Here is a 24,042-nt window from a genome sequence, read left to right as displayed (position 1 = left end):
GGTTGGTTGGTTGGTTGATTGATTGATTGATTGATTGCCTTACCCAGGCGCGAGGCGGAGGTGGAAGACAACTTTATGACGTACACATATTATGATGACGTGGACACCATGACGCTTATAGACGTGGCCTGTAGAAGCCTAGGTAAGTCACGTGACCAAGTTGTTTACAACACAGCCTTGATCTGTTTTAAACAGTTTTATTTCTATATCTACTGTGACTATATCATTCCATATAATAAATTTGATGTTCTATTCAAATTCTAAAACACAATGTAATATGATTTGAGGTTTCCCAAGCGAGATTATCACATTGTGTTTCATAACTACTACAAAAACAAACTCACAGCATGTCCATGAGATACGAAATCCGTTAGTACTGCTGCAGTACCAAGATCGGGCATTAGGAGGCTCAAAATCGACATGAATCGCCAGGCTCACAACACATAACCCCAAACCAAATACCACCGCGATCCCTCGAAACGATAAATTGCGTAGGAACAACACACGCCTTTCCATGGAAGTGAAAACAACACCCGGTTGTTACAGCAACACATCAGTGCCATGTGAGCCTGTTTGGGTTACAGATTAAACACTAGTGTCGTGAGTGTGTTGTCCAGAGTCAGTGGTTCGGTAAAGTGTGTGTGTTCACCAGATAACAAAGGCGAAATGTTTGCATAGATACTCTCAATTAGTGTCAGAGTAGGCGAAAAACAAGCCCTGGCCCGTGGCGAAAAAAAAGCCGTCGTCTAGTGATAACAGAAGGGTTCCAGGGAGACTTATTCATCTTGTCTGTTATATTAGATTTTGTTTCTGTAGTTAATTGCCTTTATCGCTCGTTCTCATTCAAATGCACATATTTTGTAACTTCCGTTACCGTTTGAAGTAAGACGTTCCTGACATTAAGATTTGCCACATATAAGCTGCCAAACTGTCGTTTTTATGACGACTTAAAACTTTTCTGGCTTTTAAAAACGACAGTTTGGCACCTTATATATGGCATATCTTAATGTCAGAAACGTCTTACTTTAAACGGTAACGGAAGTTACAAAATGTGTACATTTAAATGAGAACGAGCGTTAACGTTATGAGTTATGGGCACGGCGAAGTCCTAATACAACCCAAACTTTGCCAGCGATAGATTATAGTATATACTGCAAGTCAACCTAGGGAGACTAGGACATTTAATGCGCATAGAAAAATACAGTTCAAAACATAGAAAAGCAGTTCGAAATATCCTCGAACATTTCTGGCCTGCATTTAGGCCAAAGATGTATCAATTCAGCAAAAAACGAAATGTTTTTATACCTAATGTCAACTGCCGATGTAATTCTGTCAATTCGTGTACCTATGTTTTGACAAAAGATAAGAGACATGTAAACTGTAGAGCTAGATGTACTACAATTATATGGTACACTCATTTCTTTTTGGCGACGCCTCAGGGGCGAGCCTAATAGAATTCTTTATTTCTCTTTTATGCTATGTTCACATATTTCCAAACCGGAGCCCGAACGAGCGAAAATTATGATACATTGTATAAGAGATAAAAAAACACAAAACGTTGAAAAATTAATCATAATAATAATTTGTGCATATTAACTTTTACTTTTCGCTCCCGCAAACGTTTACATGTACAGCCCGACAGGGCCCCGATTTGAAAATTTGACCATAGCATTAGTTATTAAAACATGATACATTTTGCCCTTCTGGTCAAGAATATGCAGTGAAGATTATTGTCACTTAATGATGTCGACTTTCACTTTGATTATGCTTCTCACTATATTTCCCAGCCGTTGACAAGAGCACGGTCCTGATGCTATTCGGCGAGTTCTTCTTCGAGTTCTGCGTGCGTTCGGGCTACGATCACATGTTACGGACGCTCGGAGAAAACCTGGTGGAGTTTATCGAGAATTTGGACTCCCTCCACTCGTACCTGACTCTGGCTTACGACAAGATGAACGCACCCTCCTTCAGACTGGAGAAAGTCGACAGCAACATGTTTCTGCACTATTATTCTGACAGGAAAGGACTGGCACCCATGGTCATAGGTTTGTTTGTTTGCTTGCTAGCTTATAAGCCAGTTCACGGTTGCGACTGCGCATGTGCAGTGTCAAAAGTGAAGGCCCCTAGCTTGTAAACAGTTCTCGTCTCGACATTGTCTAGATTTTCATAACAACGCCCCGACGGGTTTTGTTTATGTCTCAGGGGCCTTTACCTTTGACATTGAACATGCGTAGTCGCAACCGTGAATGGGCTTATTCATTTTACCAGTGGGATTTATATATATATATATGGCCTCCGTCGGTCAGTATTGACAACAGCCCTACAGCATCGGCTATGGCTAAACAACCCTGTACGAGAATGGCAGTCTCTGCCACAAAAATCACATCTGTAAGCTGACTCAGTTCTGTTGGCAAGTTCTTTTCTGCGGATCCGCTTTTCTTCTGCACTGTGCTGTCTGGCTTCTCCTGATTTCAGCTATCTGCACAGTAGGATACATATCGCCTAAAAGGCGTTTTCAATGCGCCCTGGGCTTTACATCAAAGTTACAGCAAATGTGACTAAAAAAGTTACGCAAATTACTATATGATACAAAACCAAATACGATAATGGTGTAACCTTAGTTAATAATATAGCGTAGAACATGATAGAAGGAAATCAGGATTGTATTATGTGAGGTAACTGAGAGGGAGGGAGGGGGTGTGATGGATGGACCCCTGCAGTTCCAAGGAAAGCTGATAGATGGCCCAAACATATCACTTCTGCTCGACCACAAGAGCGCTCTACCGACCAAAACTCGTGACCAACGCTTGCCCAGAACACGAGGTATCAAAACCGGAAGTTCAGCTGCAGTACCATATTAAGTCGCTATGTGGCCCAAAGTATGATAATTTTCAGGTCTTAGCAAGACCTATTCACATACCAAATATCAAAACAATATCCAGGCATTCTCCTTTTATCGTGTTGACAGACAGACAGACACACGAACGCTGACGAAAACATAATATACATTTTTCGTGAAAGTAAAAAAAAAAACAGACGAGTGGAGGAAGGAAAAAAAATTATTTTGGGAGAAAGAATTCTAACAAGTTGTAACTAATGCATAGCAACAGTGACACAAACTAGCATGAGCAGAATGTTACGTAATCACTTTGTTATTGATACCTCAAGTTGCCATGGTGAAGTTTGTTTATACAAACCACACTTAATGTTTAAAATCCGGGTCAAAAGCGGCTTTAGCCTTCTAGATGCTCATGCCTATAAATGTCTATAGATAACACTACAGTTGATAAATAATGATAATGAGCACGTAACACTATAAGGTAGACCTGATATTGTTTGATAAAAAAGACACGTTTACTTGGTCTATTACAATCCCATGGCTCAGTCAACATTTCGCTACTCGATGCCTTCTCCTCAATACCCTCTCTTAAACCTACTTAGAACCACTTCATCCACTGTTGAACTATAGAAATAGGGTCAACTTCGATGATGCAGATCGATAAATCCCACGTAACGTTGTCCAAAACGTCCGGTAAAGTCCTACCCCCTGGTGATCGCTACGTAAACAGTCGTGTTATGAAGAGAAGAACGTTAAATTAACATGCGGAGTGAGAGAATACGCTATGGCAAGGAACGACATTGTCAGCGATGACGACTGCTTGGACAGGTAACGTCTCAATGGTTAAGTGCGAGAAATAGCAGTAGATGAATGTTTGCAACTGTTTAGAAATATCTGTAAACAAATGGCGCTGTGTTGGCGCAACGGTTTTGTTTGATTTAGCCCAAAACCCAGATGTCCTGCCATGGGTTTGAATCCTCTGACACACCACCGACGTTGTGCCCTTACAAAACGCACTTTACACTCCCCCAGGGGTAAAAATGGGTACCTGACTTCAGTTGGGGAGGTAATAGACGGTGGTGGATGGAGAGGGTTGGGCTCCGCCTTCCAAACCCGTGTCCTAGACACGGTGGATAACAACCCACTGTCCCTACGGCCTCCAAAAGGCTATGGGTCTACCTTTCCCTTTACCATTTACATTTCTAAAAAGAAATTAAGAGGGAGTTAAAGTAGAAGAGAGAACAGAGAGGGGGAAGAAATGAATTCTTGTGAATCCTTTTCCTTCGCAGCAATTGTCAACGTTTCGAGTATCGGTAAACAAGTGAGGGGGCTAAAGAGGAACAGAGAGGGAGGGGGGAACAAATAAATTGCTTATCTTGCAAATTGCCAATGCTTTTCTTTCACAGGAATTGTCAAAGCTGTGGCCAGAGCCTTTTTCCAGAGCGAGGTGACTATGGACATCTTGAGTGAGGACAGAGAAGAGGAGAGGACGAGGAAGAAGGAGCACGTGGTGTTCTCCGTGACGCAGGTAACCTATTTACTTCTTAAAGTGCTGCCCTTCAGACTTGTGGCTTGACCCTCCCTCTTTATATAATAGAAAGAGGCCGGTATAGAAAATTACCTATATACGAAAGACTTTGTAAGTATTGCAGTACAAATGCCGTGGAAGACGAAATACATTTTATTTCAAACTGTTCATTTCATGATATTGCACGAAATGAGTTGTTTACTCAGACCACTAAAATCTATCCGAAATTCTCTAAGCTTACAGACAAAGAAAAGACCATTCTTCTTTTAACTACCAAAAACCCACAAATTATAGAAAAGGTGGGACATTACGTCTTCCATTGTTTACAAAAGAGAAGTCAAACCCTTCACTAGTTATAGACAATTACGTTTGTATAGTCCAGTCTAGTCGCTTTTATATCAATTTTGTACCCTGTTTATTTATGTATGTTGTTTCAATTAGCCTTTGAGCAGGAACTTGCAATAAACGTATTATTATAAGATGGACAGACCTCTGTCGAAAGTTTGCTAGATCACTAGTTGGCTCCCCGTCGCCTACTTGTTTGCCTGAACTTAAGGATGTATCGCATGACAGAAAACCATGAAACGCACACAAGTTCAGCCACTTTTTAGATGTAGAACGTCCCGATTCTTGAACAGCACACTGTCATATTGTGTGAAGCTCATTGACGAAATGTGAGCACTTTGTAGAACTGTATCTTATATGTATTTTTTTGTAAATGCAAGTATGGTTACGATTATTGTGTACAGCACACTGCAATCTAGCCCTAGGGCTACAAATGTGTATGTCATTGTATATGCATGATTTATGATAATAATAAAAATTACTCTTTACTCTACAGAGACGGCTGGGAGGGACGGGGTCACAGAAGCCACCCAAATATGTGGCGCAGTCTCACAAGGGTGGCGAGCAGCAGATTAGAAAAGAGGTGATTCTGATGTGGTTTTAGTAAGCTATTTCCCTCTAATTGCAATGGAACAACAGAGAACTCTTCCAACAAATCTTCCAGAAAGACTACATGAGTAGTTTCATCCTCTCGATTCATCAGAGTAGCTTATAGCTAAGTAGAGGACTAAATCAGAGTGGCTGAATAACTGAAAACTAGTAGCTGACTAGCTAAGTATTTAGAGTAGCTGACTAGCTAACTATTTAGAGTAGCTGACTACCTAAGTATTCAGAGTAGCTGACTAGCTGAGTATCCAGGGTAGCTGACTAGCTAAGTGTTCAGAGTAGCTGACTAGCTAGGTATTCAGAGCATCTAACTAGCTAAGTATTCAGAGTAGCTGACTAGCTAGATATCTAGAGTAGCTGACTACCTAAGTATTCAGAGTAGCTGTCTAGCTAACTATCTAGAGCAGCTAACTATTTAAGTATTCAGGGTAGCTGACAGATTTTGTATTCAGAGTAGCTGCCTAGCTAAGTATTCAGGGTAGCTGACTAGCTGAGTATTCGGAGTGGCTGACAAGCTAGGTATGCAGAATAGAAGACTAGCTGTCTCAGAGTAGCTAACCAGCTAAGTATTCAGAGTAGCTGACTAGCTAAGTATTCAAAGTGGTTGACTAGCTAAGTATTCATAGTAGCTTACTAGATAAGTATTTAACGTGGCTGACTAGCTAAGTATTCAGAGTAGCTCACTAGCTAAGTATTCAGAATAACTCACTAGCTAAGTATTCAGAGTAGCTGGCTAGCTATCTATACAGTGTAGAACACTAGCTGATTCCGACCTCACACCCCTCCCCACATCCCCTAGGATGTTGAGAACGTCCTGTCCAAGCTGGCACAACAGAACGGCGTGTGTCCCTTCCCGGGGAACGGCACAACGCCGAAGGTTAAGGCCAAACGGTGCTGGGACAAACTCAGGGGTATCGTCACCATGGGGAAACTCACCAACGTCTTTCAGCCGATCTACCCGGACGAGTTGTGGGTGGACCCGAGAACCTTCTGTAACATCCTACCCTTCCATATCATCTTCGACCAGCAGGTGAGTTGAGGCACACAGATTCCTCTGGGAAGTTACCTTCGTCAAGAAGGCCATGTTTTCGGGAGCGTGTGTGTGCGTGTGTGTCTGTGTATGTGATGTGTGTGTGTCTATGTGTGTCTATGTGTGTGTGTGTGTGTGTGTGTGTGTGTGTGTGTGTGTGTGTGTGTGTGTGTGACACGATAGTTTGAGAAGGCCTTCGGTGGATGGTCTTGATATTTGGTATGTGGGCAGGTCTTGGTGAGACCTCCAAATGATTAGACGAAACTAAGGGCGATGATGATGACGTTGAAAATTATCAGGATGATGATACCAATAATAATGACGACACAATAACAATGATGAGGTCTATACTATTCAATACCGTCTTTTGAAGGCACCCAGGGCCTTTCACGAGGCTTGATAACTGGAAATATTCTAGTTGCTGTAATCTTTATGAAATTGACATTTAATGCCACTGTTTACCACATTTGCGTGCGGATTTCTTATCAAAAGTGCTCCAAAGTGGCACAAAAATAAGCTACATGGTGATCTTTTAGTTTCACGCGCCTGGTGTAAATAGACCGATACCATAGCCCCACCTCCAAATGATTAGATGACCCCCCCCCCCCAGCGAGTATTGGGGAAACCACAGCACTGTCTGCTGATTCGCAAGTGCTGTTGTATTTCACAATTTCACGGCACGTTTTGCTGTAATCACGACTGTAGCGCCAATCATGTAGGGCGCCTTTTTGCAGCGCATTTGTATTCCAAAATGTCCCATTTTATCGTGGATCACGACATGTTTTAGAAAGAGGCACGTTTTGAATGCTACAATAGTCGTGGATTATACCTTTAAAGCTATCTACTGAGGATGCTCCTAGAGTATTTGATGATAACGAGTTCCACTCTACTATGTTCTCGGAAAATACGATTTCTCAAAACACATGAATCATAAGTTGATAACTCTGGAACTTAAAGGCATGACTATTTCTTGACTATATCTCTATTTTCCGAGAACCATAGTATAAACAACCTGAACGAACTATGTCATATCAGAAAATATTTGATGACTTCACATCTTAATAACAACAAAACGCTCTGACTTTTGCTCCGTGTTGTGATCTTTCAGCAGTATGAATACGATGTCTTATTGAAGCCATGTTTGTATCAAATACAGCTGCAGATTAAACAGTCAGGAATCAACATCCAGCGCATTGTACCGGGCATCCAAACCATCAACATCAAGGTCAACGACTACTTCGAGCTCATCCACCCCGAGATCCCCCTCAGCTTTGAGCAGATCAAGAAGTTCATCAACAGTCAGTTTATTCTAGAGGCCAAACGTCTGATGATGCCCACCGCCTGGGGAGGGCGGCCAACGTTACAACTCAGAGGTCAGACACTGTTGGAAACTTTCCCTTTAGATGTAAAGAAGTAATGTTGTTTATGTGTTCCTTCTTAGCTAGATCAGATGGTCTTGATGCCAATCTACATGTGTTCACCTCATCACTCATGTGTTCCCTCAGGTCAGATGATCTGGATGCCCAGTATACAGTATATGATCTACATGTGTTCACCTCATTCCTCATGTGTTCCCTCAGGTCAGATGATCTGGATGCCCAGTATACAGTGCATGATCTACATGTGTTCACCTAATCCCTCATGTGTTCCCTCAGGTCAGATGATCTGGATGCCCAACAGTGTATGATCTACACGTGTTCATCTGATCTCTCATGTGTTCCCTCAGGTCAGATGATCTGGATGCCCAGCATACAGTGTATGATCTACGTGTGTTCATCTGATCCCTCATGTGTTCCCTCAGGTCAGATGATCTGGATACCCAGCATACAGTGTATGATCTACGTGTGTTCATCTGATCCCTGATGTTTTCCCTCAGGTCAGATGATCTGGATGCCCAGCATACAGTGCATGATCTACATGTGTTCATCTGATCCCTCATGTGTTCCCTCAGGTCAGATGATCTGGATGCCCAGCATACAGTGTATGATCTACGTGTGTTCATCTGATCCCTCATGTGTTCCCTCAGGTCAGATGATCTGGATGCCCAGCATACAGTGTATGATCTACGTGTGTTCATCTGATCCCTGATGTGTTCCCTCAGGTCAGATGATCTGGATGCCCAGCATACAGTGCATGATCTACATGTGTTCATCTGATCCCTCATGTGTTCCCTCAGGTCAGATGATCTGGATGCCCAGTATACAGTGTATGATCTACATGTGTTCATCTGATCCCTCATGTGTTCCCTCAGGTCAGATGATCTGGATGCCCAGCATGCAGTGTATGATCTACATGTGTTCATCTGATCTCTCATGTGTTCTCCCAGGTCAGATGATCTGAATGCCCGGCATGCAGTGCATGATCTACATGTGTTCATCTGATCTCTCATGTGTTCCCTCAGGTCAGATGATCTGGATGCCTAACAGTGTAATGTTCTATATGTGTTAATCTGATCCCTCGTATGTTCCCTCAGGTCAGATGATCTGGATGCCCAGCATACAGTACATGATCTACATGTGTTAATCTGATCCCTCATGTGTTCCCTCAGGTCAGATGATCTGGATGCCCAGCATACAGTACATGATCTACATGTGTTCATCTGATCCCTCATGTGTTCCCTCAGGTCAGATGATCTGGATGCCCAGCATACAGTACATGATCTACATGTGTTCACCTGATCCCTCATGTGTTCCCTCAGGTCAGATGATCTGGATGCCCAGCATACAGTGCATGATCTACATGTGTTCATCTGATCCCTCATGTGTTCCCTCAGGTCAGATGATCTGGATGCCCAGCATACAGTACATGATCTACATGTGTTCATCTGATCCCTCATGTGTTCCCTCAGGTCAGATGATCTGGATGCCCAGCATACAGTACATGATCTACATGTGTTCACCTGATCCCTCATGTGTTCCCTCAGGTCAGATGATCTGGATGCCCAGCATACAGTACATGATCTACATGTGTTCATCTGATCTCTCATGTGTTCCCTCAGGTCAGATGATCTGGATGCCTAACAGTGTAATGTTCTATATGTGTTAATCTGATCCCTCGTATGTTCCCTCAGGTCAGATGATCTGGATGCCCAGCATACAGTACATGATCTACATGTGTTAATCTGATCCCTCGTATGTTCCCTCAGGTCAGATGATCTGGATGCCCAGCATACAGTGCATGATCTACATGTGTTTACCTGATCACCAATATGTTCCCTCAATCTAGATGATCTGAATGATCTACATGTGTTCACCTGATCCCTAATGTGTTCCCTCAGGTCAGATGATCTGGATGCCCAGCATACAGTGTATGATCCACATGTGTTCACCTAACCCCTCATGTGTTCCCTCAGGTCAGATGATCTGGATGCCCAGCATACAGTGCATGATCTACATGTGTTCACCCAAGCTGACCAGCCTGAAGGAGCTGGAGGAGAGGAACATGTACATGTCCGAGATCGCGCTGCATGACGTCACGCGAGATCTCATCTTGCTGAACCAGCAGCGACTGGCTGAGATCGAGCTGGCAAAACAGGTCACTTAAATCTTCATCACTCTGAAGTAGCCGTTTGTCATCCTATTCACTATCGGTTACAGAGTTAGGCAGCAGGGAGAAGTTTAAAGGAACCAAAACCTTGCCCTGGGGAAGTCGTAAAGGGAGTGCTCCTACTGTGAGCTGCCCAGCAGGTTGAGGGCTGGATTAATCCCCCATACCCACATAAATTCATAAAAGGATTAGATGTCTGCCAGCCTGGGACAATAGCGGGGACAGATTACTATAATAACCGTCAGAGAATTCAAACTTTTTTCTGTACTGGTTTTTGAATGAACAGTATCAAAACATGCAGAATGGCCCAGATATCTATCAAAAATTCACATGATACAAGGAAGTTTCTATCAGATAAGATCCCTTGGATAATCAAGACAATGCTGTCTACAACTTTCAGTTTGGGGGAAGTCAACCTTGTTCAAATTTTCAAACTTTCAAATCGACCCTGTTAACGTTGTGTTAGAGTGTCTAAATGGATATAAATTTGCAATGTCTTCCCAACATTAGCCTAGGTAGTTGTGTGTCTAGAAATATGACTTGGGATTTTTTGCATCTTCTTGTTGTTGTAACCAGCATAGAATAGGGCTCTGTAGAACAGTACATATAACTGCTAGCCAATGTCGCAAACTAAATTGCAAGCCAGTGTTGTCATTACTTTATTTCTTGGCTAACTGTCCTTCAAGCTAACTTCTTTATGTGTAGCCATACTTCAAATTCTTATATGTTATCTATAGATTTCAAACATGACTTGAAGAGTAACTTGTACATGGTAAACTTTCTCAGCCAGGCCTCCACTGATGTGCACTGTATGGCTGCCAGGCGCATACTGAAGGCTATAGTTTACATTATCCCGTATTTATATAGTTTTACTGGGGTCTTTAATCAAGATGTTTCTGTAATGCTTTGGTCTCATATTTCCAAACCGGGGCCCGGCCAGGCAGCTCAGTGCGGGAGCGTATGATAAGTATGATATAAAAGACAACATAACACACAAAACGTTTAGAAAATTGATCATGATCATGAGCTTAATTTTTGTATATTTCTTGACATACACTTTTATTTTTCGTTCTTCTAAACAGCCCGGCCGGGCCCTGGTTTGGAGAAGTGACCAACATTAGCTAAGCACGTCACCAGAACGTAATACGTATAATGCAATTAGCCTGCTATCTAAACCTATTATAACTGCCAAACCTCTCTTGTTCTCTTTGGTCAACGTTGCATCGGAGTAACAGCCGTTGCATCAGATGTGGCTTTGGACACAACTAAATTAACCTATATGCGAGATATCAACCTTAAATACGCGAACGCGACCTTGAATGCTTAGGTTCTGGCGACGTGCTCATTAACTAGGTTATGTACGGTGTCGGGTGACTGCTGTACATGTATGTTACACTGAAAAAAGTGCCGTAAATAATAATGTGTTTCCAAAGAAAACCGCTAGAGAGCTCAAACTTATGTCACCTTTTCCTAAACACTAAAGCTATCTACCAATCATGACCGTAGCTTGTCCAGAACACGAGATATCAAAACTGGCTGTTCTGCTACAGTACCTAGAACAGCTGCCAGGGGGTCCAACATCTAATAATTTCTTTGGCAGGACATGACCTAACCGCACACCAATTTTCATAACAATCCATCCAAAGCATCTTGAGTTACGCTGCTGAACCACATTCATACATCCAAACATGATAGGACATGGAGTAGCTTTGTTTTACGCAGAGTTCCTAGATTGTAAAGACGTGGTTGACAACCCACAGTTAATACTTATACCGAAGCCTCTCTAATATGAGATAATCAAACTCTTTTAGCTTTTAAAATGTGCAGAGTAAGAATATCAAGTGTCGTGCATACATTTGTTGTACAAAAAAGATTTATGTCAGAAGTGGGATTCGAACCCACGCCCCCATTCGGGGACCAGAACCCTCGCTCTATCCAGCAGGAAGGGACTTCCACCCTTGAGTCTGGCGCCTTAGACCACTCGGCCATCCTGACATGTGCTGACAGCTGTAGCAACAGTTGCAGCATAGCATTGCGTTCATTGAACCCTTTATCGAAAAGCTTTATACGTTCATTGTATGGCAGCGCAGAGCAACACGAAACTAAGGGCGATGACGATGACGTTAAAAATTATCATTGTGATGATGCTAATGATGATAACGACACTACTGTAAATGCATTTAAGTTCGCGTGGTTTTTATTTCGCGCTAGGGTGGATATGGGATGTTTGCGGTGGTTTAAAGTTTGTGGCAGCGCTATAGTCACATACTGCTACGTATACAGTATTGAACAAGAATGTTCACGGTCGTTTTATGTTCGCGGTGAAACGGTCGCCGCGAAAACCGCGAACATCAAACCACCGCGAACATAAAACCACCGCGAACATTTCTGCATTTACAATATTCACTTTATCTACCAGAATATCATCTTTTAAAGGGGGTTATAGGGATGTAGTAAATCATAGAGTAAATCTATAAATCATAAATCTCTTCTCATAAGAAAGATGAGTCGTTAAATCATTACCGTCTTCTCTTCTTCTCTACAGAATGAAAAAAGACTCAACCTAGCAATTCATTCCACCGACGTTTGGTGGCCATCTGTCACCTTCGTCAAGGCAATTATTGCCCGGAGGAAGGTTACAGATGTTCACCGAAACGTCGGTGGAATGAATCTCTTGGTTGTGTAAAAAATAGTATTTTTATTCAGTGACTTACCAACCTGATGTAACTATTCATGGACGTATTCCACACAGTTGGAGGAGAAGAAGGAAGAGTTGCGGATGATGTCCGAGGCTCTTCAGGAGGAACAGAAGCGCACGGACATGCTGCTGTACTCCATGTTACCTCGGCAGGTCGCCAACAAGCTGAGGGAGGGACGGAAAGTAGAAGCAGGTAATGATGATGATGAATGGTTTATAAGATGTCTAAATCACTCGCAGTCTATTGTCTGAATTGCGTATTCATGACAATTGTTTTTAAAACTCGTTCTAAATTTTTAAAATGGAACATAACATCATTGTTATCAGACATTCAATAAATTTAGAATATTTGATTAAGTATTTAAAAGTCGAACTATGTTAGGCATAGGAGAGTTCATATAAGTCAGTCTATCCTACATGCATTTCGCAGAAATTTAACCATATTGCAGGACACTATGGGAAACGCAGTAAAATAAGCCATGATAACAACATCATTTTAATACCACGGAAGCAGTGAGCATGCGACGGATACGTGTAATACGCATACGTAATGATGTCGTTTGCGCTACCCATAATGCCCCGCGTCTCCCAGCAGGTAACTGGATCCGTGAAAAGATCTACGGGACGTAGGAGTAAAATCTTTTAAAAATGCAGAAAACATTTAAATACACCCTTATGATTGAATAAACGAAGCGAGAACGACAATATCCTCATTGAGTCTTTGAGTCCAAGAGCGAGAAAGTCCAAGATTTAAAATCAGTTTAAGTTCTAATTCAATGGGCTCAGTCCATCTGCCTATCTAACCTACCATTGACAACTGATAAGATTTACGTCAAATCCTATTTCAATCTCTTGGTGATTGTTGCATTCGAGGCTTTCTCTAATAAAAACAAGGTGCCCCCTTACGAATGTTTGCTTTTGTCTATAAGATTGGATAAGATCCCTTTCTCAAAAACAAGTCCCTGGGGACAACGATAGTAAAATTGCCCGGAAACTATTTTTGTTCATTTTCGGTAAAGGTGACCCTTGTTACATTCATTAAGCTCGGGTGCGATGTTTGACAGCTTTGCAACAATGTTCCGTCCAATTACACGGTGTAATAGCCACGAGATTAATGCGATGATATTACCAGTTTGGCATCTGTGTATCTGACGACCCACCACAGTCATATATGGTCTGACATTGGGGAAGCTATCAAATTTGTAGCCTCCATAGCAGGCTCTGAACCGGCCTTTTTTGGGGGCTAAATGATACACTTTTTGCAGCCAGCCCAACCATCAGCCACCCTGTAAATATCTTGCCGGTAGATGGTTACAGGGTGGCTGATGGTTACGGACTGGCTGCAAAAAGTGTGTTATTTAGCCCCCCAAAAAGCCGGTTCAGAGCCTGCTATGGAGGCTATCAAATTTGAACCTTCCCCAAGTGAAGGTTACCCTGCGCTGTGTGACTCACTATCCCCGCCCATGTAACAATCACTAGCGCTGGTGATATTAAAAGCAATCAAAAGGTTCTCTGGGGACATCATTGAGAAGAGTTACTAGTACGCTTTATGAGCTGGCTTTATACCTCCACCTAGCGGGCGTAAGAGTCATGGCAGTTTCTTGCTTGCAGGGTGCTTCTAAACAGTGACTTCGGCATGTCCTGTATCTTATTACAGGTTTGCGTAGCAAAACCTTTGTTGGATCCGTTGGCATGTGCGGTGGCCGCCATCTTGATTTTGTGACGTCGCAGGGTAGCCATACCATTTCATTGGAAGGGATGTTTTTGGGGGTCGCTAGCGTTCTCTCTATTTTCAACAAATCGGCAAACAACTATCACACATTCAACTCAAATAAAAAGAAAAATTCAATACCAATTCATATTTGTAAAAAGTCCCCGTAATCGCTAAACTAACATAGCAAACGAGATGTCCCTTCCCGGCCGGGGCTACACCCCCTACGGGCACCGTTTCAAATGTGACCATAGCATTACACCCACTGTCCTTACATTTGATTGACAGGAGAGTACGACGAGGTGACGATCCTGTTCAGTGACATCGTGACCTTCACGAACATCTGTGCCATGTGTAAGCCCATCCAGATCGTGCAGCTGTTAAATGAGATGTACCTCAGGTTCGACAGGCTCACCACTGTACACGACGTGTATAAGGTACGATTTATTCTATCTACTAACCCTCCTCAGCAGATCCGACTGGCTCGGTACGTTACCTCCCGCATCGGCCCTGCTATTCCCAGCCGGTATTCTGGCTTCTGGCGACGTTACTGACAGTTGCTCATGAATAATTAATGAGCCAGCCTTATTTGGCACAAACAGCCGTTATTTTCTTCCGAACCCAAAGTAGCGATGTAAGACGTAACCTGATTGGCTGATAGCTTCCCGGCGACCTTTGCGGTTTTTCACAAGATGACCTTGTGCAAGGCCTATTTCAGACGAGTGAAACATTCAGTGAAGCCTACTTGAAAAGAACTACTGCAGATAGAAGGCCAATACTATGGCAATAGCACAAGTGTGTAGAAGCTAGTATGTTGCCTCAGTACATGTTCAACACAAGTGGCAGTGTTTTATGTTTATCGCCCAATTAAACGAAGAAAAGATTATGTATAACCATATTTTCTGTTTCATACGATGGTCAATCGGGTCGTTTTACATTGTTTCTTTGTTTTGTTTGCTTGTTTCTTTGTGCAGAGAAGGTATTTTGTAATCATACAGTAAAATCCTTGAAAACCATGGCATATAGAGTCGTTCGGTGTAATATAACCGGGCGGCTGCTGCCGTGCCGCATGCCTGCGAAGCTGGTGTGTTACTGTTTAATACGCAGAAGGGCGGTTATACCGGCTTTACAGATAAAGACACAGAAATCCTCGTGTCAAATGTCCTCAAACAACTTTGCAGGTTGAGACGATAGGAGACGCCTACATGGTGGTGGGTGGACTTCCGGTTCCGGTGAAGTCTCATGCGGAGAGGGTGGCGAACATGGGCCTGGGTATGCAAATGGCGGCTGGGCACGTCAAGTCACCTGTCACCGGCAAACCAATCCAGGTACTCCATACAGATAATTTCAAATGTACTGATTTTGGTGATCAGGACATAAAAGGACCTCTACATCTCTGAAACTCAAACTCGAAATACTGTGGGTCGAAGTAGTGTACCCGGACATAGCCATCCTCTTTGACCTCTATAGGTCAAAAATCATGAAACTTCACTCAGTTCTTCTCGACTCATCCTGTTTCAAAGTCTACAACTGAAACGCCCCCTGCGTTTCCAAAGAAAGCCGCTAGAGATCTCAAACATAAGTTATGTCACTTCTTCCCAAGCACTTCCCAATCTACCAATCGACCGTAGCTTGTCCAGAGCATGAGATATCAAAACCGGAAGTTCTGCGACAGTACCTGGAAAAGCTGCCAGGGGGCCCAAAATCTAAAAATTTCTCTCATATGACATGACCTAACAGCACACCAAGTTTCATGACAATCCATCCATAGCTTCTTGAGTTATGCTGCTAAACCACATACATGTATTCGTCCAAATGGGTAGATATGTTTTACGCAGAGTCTCTAGATTGAAAAAAAAGCTGGTTGGCAGCCCATTGTTAAAACTGATGTGAAAACTCTGTGAAATCTGAATTGTGCAGAATAAGAAGGTAAAAGTGTCATACATAGTTTCTGTCAAAAATTTCTGTCAGAAGTGGGATTCGAACACACGCCCCCATTCGGGGACCAGAATCCTCGCTCTATCCAGCAGGAAGGGACTTCCACCCTTGAGTCTGGCGCCTTAGACCACTCGGCCATCCTGACATGTGCTGTCAGCTGTAGCAACAGCTGTAACATGAGTTCATTGGAAGACTGGTTTAGCTGCAATCTGACCACAAAGAAACTTGGTGACGACTTAAGAAAATGATGACAATGGTGTTGATGATGATGGTGATGGCAATGATGATGAGGATGACAATGATGGTGATGAAAATGATGATGGTGTTGGTGATGACAAGGATGGTGATGATAATGATGATGGTGATGACAATGATGATGATATTGATGATGATGATGATGATGACAATGGTGTTGATGACAATGATGATGATGATCATGATTATGACAATGACGATGATGATGAAGATGGTGATGACCATGATGATGATGTTGATAAAATGATGATGAGATGATGATGACAATGGACGCTATAGCATTCATTTTCTGCACGTACCAGAGTAGCGTCCTTTCACGATTGAATTCTACTATCACAGTATACCTGTCATGATATCGACTTATTTGTTACATTGTTTGATTTCCCAGATCCGCGTGGGTATCCATACGGGGCCAGTAGTGGCGGGAGTGGTGGGGGAGAAAATGCCGAGGTACTGTCTGTTCGGCGACACCGTCAACACAGCCTCCCGCATGGAGAGCCATGGAGTACCGGGGAAAGTCCACATCAGTCCCGCTACGTACAAGTCAGTTCAACTTCCTTTTAATAAGCCCATTCGTATACGTAATTCCGACTACGCGTGTGCAGTGCCAAAGGTAAAGGCCCCTGAGACGCAAACAAAACCCGACTGGACATTGTTATGCAAATCTATACAATACAATACAAGCCAGAGGCCTTCACCTTTGACACTGCACATGCGCACTCGAATCTACGAATGGTCTTATACAACAGTTCCTGATTATAAACAACCATCATAAGATACATAAGTATCATTCAATTAAGGGTTAATGAAAGTTGTTCCTTTTTAATGTATTTTAAGACGGTTTTATTGATTATAAGACGATAAAGTTCTTTTTAAACAATGTTAAGAAAAAGATTCATAAAAAAGATACCCCCCTACAAAATAGAATGGTTGTGTTATGACGTCATAAGTGGTGTGTCATGACCCGGGTGTGTTACGGCCCCATAACACATGGGCAATGGAGGCTTCTGATTGGTCGACGCCATCTGGCTATGTGATAATGAACAACGACGTTTGTACAAAATATACGCCGTTCTTTTGCGAGGCAATGCAAACAGTGCATAATCATCGTAATTCATTTGATCTATTCTGCTCTCAAAAGAACATTTTTTAAGTGTCGCGGTACCAGGTTCATGACCGACTGCCGTGTTTACTATGACGTCATGAACCGCAATTAACGTGATTACCTGGCGTCAGGAAGAAACAACTAGAAGTAGGATTCGATATTCCATAACATCGGAAGGGGTTATATTTGGTGCAAAAGTCTATGTTCATTGAATAACACTATTATTTTTATTGTATATAATGTATTTTGATGTCATAAGCACTTTAAATGACGCAATGATAATGTAGCGGCTGGTCCAAAGATGTAATTTTAAAGACATGAGCGAATCCAGTGTCTAGTTTGATGTTTAGAGCAAATAGGTCCACTGTACATGTACTCTTTCTTAATCATTCTTCGAAAATTTGCAACGGGTATCAACAGCATAAAATCATATTTTCTTCCATGAAACAAATATAAGATATGGCTATGCAGCAACTACCTTGTCTTGGTGACGTATAGCAAATCTACAGATTGTAAATGGTGCGTTATGTAGTACATCATCCTATAGTGCCTGGCATATCTAGAACAACTATATCTGTGTAGCTGCCACAAGCTACCGTAGGTACTGTATTTGTACTCTCCAAACAGAGGTTAGGTTCCGACTTGTTTTGGACGTCTTTTTATGCGTCTTTATCAGTATCTCTATTTTGTCACGTTTCTTTTTTGCCCGCCGGCTAAACAAAATAGAACCGCCCGATCAAAACGTATAAAAAGACGTCCAAAACAAGCCGAAGCCGAACATCTGCTTGGAGAGAAGTTTTGACAAAAACTAATCCAAAAGGGACCTGCCTACATCTTTATTTAAAGGTCATGGCGTACGTAAAACTCATAAAACATTGTTGTTTACCCTCCCTCGATTATCAGAGCGTTGCGGGGGAAAAGCTTCATCATCAAAGAGCGTGGTGAGATCAACGTGAAAGGGAAGGGTCCGATGTACACGTACTACGTGGTGGGTAACGGTGAGGCGACCGAGGATATGCTGATGGGCCGCCCGCAGAGGAATAGGAGGGCCTCCCGCAGTATAACGCCCTCACCGGCCAGAGGGAAGGGGGCAGTAGAGGAGAAGGAGGAACAGCAACTCAAGTCACCGGCATCCGAGAAAGTCAAAGGTGGAGGAACAAACTTTCACATTTCACCATACCTTAAGCCCCCCTCTCACTGGACCCGCGGCACGCTGGCGGCGTCGCTGCGGCCGATCGAATTGACAAATAACTCAATGAATCTAATGGAGAAGAAACGAATCTTTTAAAGCTTTGTTTTGTTATCTTGTTGGTCATACTTGTGCGTTTTGAATGATAATCCCATTATAAAGTCAAGGGTAACACAAATCCAGTTTAGGACGCAGCGACGCCGCCAGCGTGCCGCGGGTCCAGTGAGAGGGAGGCTTTACCGAAGATCTAGAGCTGTCATAACATTTGATGCAGCAGAAAGAAAAACTTCTCACAGACTTTCGTCAAGTTAGCCTGAATACCAGACTGTTTTTCTAGGCCCAAAACAGGTCAACTCCTTAGCTCTATGGGTAACATGCCCCCAAATAAAGTCTACAACAGCCCACATCATCACAGAAAGGTTATAACATTTGATGCAACAGAACCGTCAAATTAGCCTGAATGCCAAACTGTTTCTCGGGCCTAAACATGCCACATCCTCGGCTCTAGGGCCAACATGTCCCCAAGGAAATTCTACAACAAGCCCCCCTGAGTTAGGCCCTGAGAAACATAGATTGATAGAGATTGGGGGTCTGTCATCCAGGCTACCGCCCCATCGGTCCTTCTCGGATTTAACTGACCCACCCACTTCCAAGATGCGTCAACATGACGTCAGGAGTGACGCACTTCAAAAGTCAGTGGGTCAGATAACCAATGAAGACCGATGTAACTGTCAAAAATCCGTACAGTGATTTTTCGATGTGTTTGATAAAAAAAACCTCTTCAAACACATTTGAGCTTTTGATCTAAGAACCTCAGTGTATTTTGGACGCGTATCCTAGTAAAATCAACATGTCTTCGTCTCTTGTAGATGACTCGGAGCCAGAGTCGGAGATGGTGGTGATGCTGTATAAAGACAGCCATGAAGTGTCCGGACAACAGGCCAACCCACCGGGGAGCACAAAGACAAGCAACGGTAAAGTCATGATTAGGCACCTATAGCTAAAGCATGCATAATTTTTCTTTTTCAAATTTCATAGCTTTCTTTTTTGAAGGGGCTGCATAGGCAGAATTTCAATCTTTCCGACATTTCGTAACATATCATAATTTTCTTCTGCATTTGCAACCGTTTCAGATTTAATGTATGTTTGATAACGATCATGCATATGGTTACGTTATATCAACCGTTGGCAATCTGTTTAGATAAGTGTGGCATCAGTATTGCACCAGTTGCACAAATAATGAACTTGATAAGACACGTATGTGTCACAATAATCAGAATTACATTTCACAATCAGTATCACTTCCAATAACCAACAAAGATATATTGATTATAAAAGCAGGTTCAACATTTGGTCAGGTGAGTTCCCTGTCCGGTTTTCAATAATAAATACCACCTAAACAATATCAACTGCACAAACTCTTAATTTTTGTCAAATCTTAAACCCAATTTTAACGATGTAGGTAATAAACACACGACTAAATAAACTCAAAAACAATAATCATCATTGAATTGATTTAAATTGATGACAATTGTTTAAATCACGGGTATATATGAATAATACTAGCCTGGAGTCCAGCCTTCTTAGCTTTAGCCCGCTCCCCAAGATCCGCTATCCGGCAGCACATCCAACCAAAATCAGCACAAACCACTGTAGCGACCACCCTAAAGATTAATAAATAAATAAATAAGTTTTTGCACATATCGTATTTGCAAATTGCACTTTTGATCGAAGTTAGCACTCCGCACCCTTTCAGACTAATATTGTTTGAAGATATTATTGTATACAGAGTGGTTTGTGGATGTTAAAAATAGGAACACAGGAACCAATACCTCCCAAACCCCGTCCTCCACTACGGAAACGGTCCTCACTCCTGTACGACTGACACTAAGGTACGTTTGCGGAGGACACGACTTCAGACTACTAGATATATGTTTCAACAAAATCATAATTTTTACAAACAGGGGGCATAACAACATCCATAACTGGTAAAAATTTGAAATTATAACCTACATGTATCATACCGTAACAGTAACAATTTGATAAATAATTGCTTCATACACGTACACATACTTAAAGCAATAAAGTTAGAATCCAGAAACTTTGACAGATGTAATTTCAAGGGTTTCAAGATTTTTCCCCCCCAGGACCATTCCCCCCAGGGGGGGAAACGTCTTGGTGAAGACGATTCCCCCCCAGGTCGATTCCCCCCCAGTCGATTCCCCCCCAGGTCGATCCCCCCCCTGGTCTAGCTGTAAACCAGGTTACGTTCTAGTGACTATATCACGTTAGATTCTAAATATACTAGATGCACAATTTACTTTCACATTATTCTATAAGTACTGTATAACGTTCTAAACTTTACGAGTCTAGCTGCGTGCCGCTAAACTCGCCTGTGTTAGCGGGCGGCGCAGCGATTTCCAAGTCCTCACGCCTGTCATGACCAAGCCCACTGCGCCTGCCGTTACTCAGAAATGTCTGGCGATCCCAAATTATGGAAACAAGGAAATCATACTCAAACCAAATGTAGTGCAAGCGCAGTGAAGTTAATTACCACCGGAAGTGTATGCTGTTTGACTAGCTACGCACTAGTACATTAATTCCGACTGCCTCATCTTTATATATAAACAGTACTGTCAGAAATTTATAAAAAAAATGCTTACTAACAGATTACTATACGCTGAAAAATGACACGAAACTACTAGCTATGCTGTAAGTTTCTAATCCTGTAAATCATTGTGACATTCATGGGACTACAGCGGGCGGAGTGGGCCTGGTCAGGCGCCGCGGGAGGACTTGACAATCGCCGGCGCCGGCTTGCACAGTCAGGTTATGATGGCGCGCAGCTCAGCACCTGCTCGAAAAGTATATATAACGTTATATATGATATAATGTTACTGATTTTATCCAGCATAAAGGTGTGTATATTCGGTGTATGTAGATGGTACATTTTAGCAATCGTAGCTACTACCATTAGTCAGGTACAGACAGGGGGGGAAACAACTGGGGGGGAATCGACCTGGGGGGGAAACGACTGGGGGGGAATCGACCTGGGGGGGAAACGACTGGGGGGGAATCAACAGGGGGGGAAACGTCCAGGGGGGGAAACGTCCTGGGGGGGAAAAGACCTGATACCATTTCAAGATAGGATCATTGAGTTCTGGTGGTGTTTGGGCGTCATAGTTACCAATCCAATCAGCCATTGCATTACATGCTCCCAGACTTGACCGTTATGGCTAAATAAGTCAATTATGTCCTATTGTAGAAAGAATGTCCTAATGGTGTAGACGTTTTGTTTATGTTATTTTGAATTTCCAATGGTATGGGTTTTGTTAATGTTTTTATAATGGACTCAAAATAAATTGTAGATCATTTGTGATCTATTAAGTGGATGACATTGTGAAACGCATCCCTAACTCCCGTGAGAATGACACAATTTGTCTTCTAGTTGTTTGAATAAATACATATGCTTATAAGTATGAAGCGCCAACTGTAGCCTCGTTTTGGTGCATGTTCCCGGGAAATCCAAAATGGCCGCCGTAATTGGCAAAAGGTCTACTGATTTTGACTGGTGATTTCTCACATTTTGCAGGTGTAGACAAAGGTGTAGACAAAGGGAAGAAACCGAGCAAGTCAGCGGACAGCAAGTCGAAGCCGAGCACCCTCCCCCAGGAAGACGACCCCGTGAACCTACCGGCGGACCCCAGGCCAACAAAAACTAAACCTAAGAACAAGCGCAAGAAAGAGAAAACACAGTCCAAGCTGTGCGTCATTTTGTAACAGAACAAGAACCGAACTTTAGAAATGTTTCAACCATTCGAATGAAAGCTCATCTTGTTTGGTAGAATCCGTACAATTTGAGCTTTGTTCCAACACAAAGAAAAACACTCACCATGAATTTTCAGTCCATCTTGCCGACCTTCATCATATGTCTGATTCACTGCATGGACTTTCCGGAAGCGTGATGACGTCAGGAGTGAATCAAAGGTGGTAGGAAGGTGGAATCTACCACCGTCACGGTTCAGAGAGGGTTGATGGCCGGGCCCCGATGTACACGGTCTCCCTCACAAAGTAGTCCTGCTCCGTATCCAAAATGTGGACTTTGTCGCACCAAATTTTCGACCAGCCCTCTAATCTTCTTCAAAAACTGAGTGCCCTTGTGACCTTCCGGGTGTGTGACGTAAGCAACGGGTCAAAGGTGGTTGGAAGTCGGTATCGGCACCCATCTCGGTTCATTGAGGTGTTGATGGGCCTAGCGGTAGACAGCTTCTCTTACTCCCTTCACAAAAAATAACTTTTTTGAGTGTCCAAATTTTACCATTTTCTCATATCATCTATGATTGAACAGAAACTTTTATCATTCTGCTGTTCCCAACATTAGCATTTTCTGCTTACCGTGTGCACTTTGCATGGATTCCGCATGGGGTCTTATTGCACAATTTGTACAATTGAAAGCAACGAATACCCCTCGTGTAATACTGGCAAAATGTGAGACCTGAATTGAGATCGACGCATTACAAAATAAAATGATAATTTCAAAATAAGATATTAATATTGTTCATATATTAAACGTATTTATACTATCGACAAAATGAGTAGTATAAAATCTAAGTAGAAAGAGCAGTACATTGTTCAACTGCTAGTCCATAGTAGGCATCCACCATTGAAAATATCATATTTTGTATATCTTAAGTTTGAGATACTGTTTAACATTGTACAAAGGAAGGCTTTGTTATTGTGTTGCCTTGAACATATATTCTTACCCTGTGAATTTACAACTGAATGTACAAGTTTTTTTTTTCAACTTTGATTTGCCAAAAATCGTCTGAATATGTTACATATTACCAGTAACATGGGATGTCAAAACGATGTTTTCTGTTACATTTTGTGTACATATTTTTTATATCCTGAAATTTCTCTTCCTGTCTTTATGCATGTATGAATTGCAATTGGATTTTGTATGTGTTTTGACAGACGTGTGCATGCAATTGCCCAATTTTCGCTCATCAGCGACAACCCATTTATGAATCTCAGCTCTTATGATGTTTTCATGTCTTAATTACGTTTTTCTTATTCAATTATTCCCAGAAAACAATATCGACATGCACATTCAATCTTTTTCTACTATGTTATAACTGTGTGATTTTATTTCCCTGGTTGACTTGATGTTAGTTGGATTTAATTTTACTGTATTGTATTGTATTATATTGCCTAAGTACCTTCTTTCTTATACATAAGTTGGATTTCTGTTT

The 24,042-nt window shown here is 42.3% G+C and overlaps 1 protein-coding gene and 2 non-coding genes across 4 annotated transcripts in view; 1 reads left to right on the top strand and 2 right to left on the bottom strand.

Annotated features, from left to right (window-relative positions):
* LOC136423206 (guanylate cyclase soluble subunit beta-2-like) overlaps positions 1-23,915 on the top strand; it is a 42,610-nt gene extending 18,695 nt beyond the window's left edge. For both annotated transcript variants that reach the window (XM_066411278.1, XM_066411279.1), the window contains exons 3-16: positions 48-142; positions 1,788-2,045; positions 4,246-4,367; positions 5,209-5,295; positions 6,118-6,348; positions 7,505-7,721; positions 9,701-9,882; positions 12,647-12,785; positions 14,592-14,740; positions 15,485-15,631; positions 16,885-17,039; positions 18,505-18,749; positions 19,660-19,764; positions 22,383-23,915. In XM_066411278.1, coding sequence (XP_066267375.1) covers positions 48-142; positions 1,788-2,045; positions 4,246-4,367; positions 5,209-5,295; positions 6,118-6,348; positions 7,505-7,721; positions 9,701-9,882; positions 12,647-12,785; positions 14,592-14,740; positions 15,485-15,631; positions 16,885-17,039; positions 18,505-18,749; positions 19,660-19,764; positions 22,383-22,570 — 2,320 coding nt within the window. In that variant the 3' untranslated portion in view covers positions 22,571-23,915. The remainder of the gene's footprint in view (positions 1-47; positions 143-1,787; positions 2,046-4,245; positions 4,368-5,208; positions 5,296-6,117; positions 6,349-7,504; positions 7,722-9,700; positions 9,883-12,646; positions 12,786-14,591; positions 14,741-15,484; positions 15,632-16,884; positions 17,040-18,504; positions 18,750-19,659; positions 19,765-22,382) is intronic.
* Positions 11,772-11,889, bottom strand: Trnal-caa (transfer RNA leucine (anticodon CAA)). The gene is made up of 2 exons: positions 11,852-11,889; positions 11,772-11,817 (listed from the first exon to the last, which is right to left on the bottom strand). It is a non-coding gene; the product is annotated as a tRNA-Leu (tRNA).
* Trnal-caa (transfer RNA leucine (anticodon CAA)) lies at positions 16,269-16,386 on the bottom strand. The gene is made up of 2 exons: positions 16,349-16,386; positions 16,269-16,314 (listed from the first exon to the last, which is right to left on the bottom strand). It is a non-coding gene; the product is annotated as a tRNA-Leu (tRNA).
* Positions 23,916-24,042: the final 127 nt, after the last annotated feature.

This window comes from Branchiostoma lanceolatum, chromosome 17 (assembly GCF_035083965.1).
Source record: "Branchiostoma lanceolatum isolate klBraLanc5 chromosome 17, klBraLanc5.hap2, whole genome shotgun sequence".
Lineage (NCBI taxonomy): Eukaryota > Metazoa > Chordata > Leptocardii > Amphioxiformes > Branchiostomatidae > Branchiostoma > Branchiostoma lanceolatum.
This window is presented reverse-complemented; position numbering and strand designations above follow the sequence as displayed.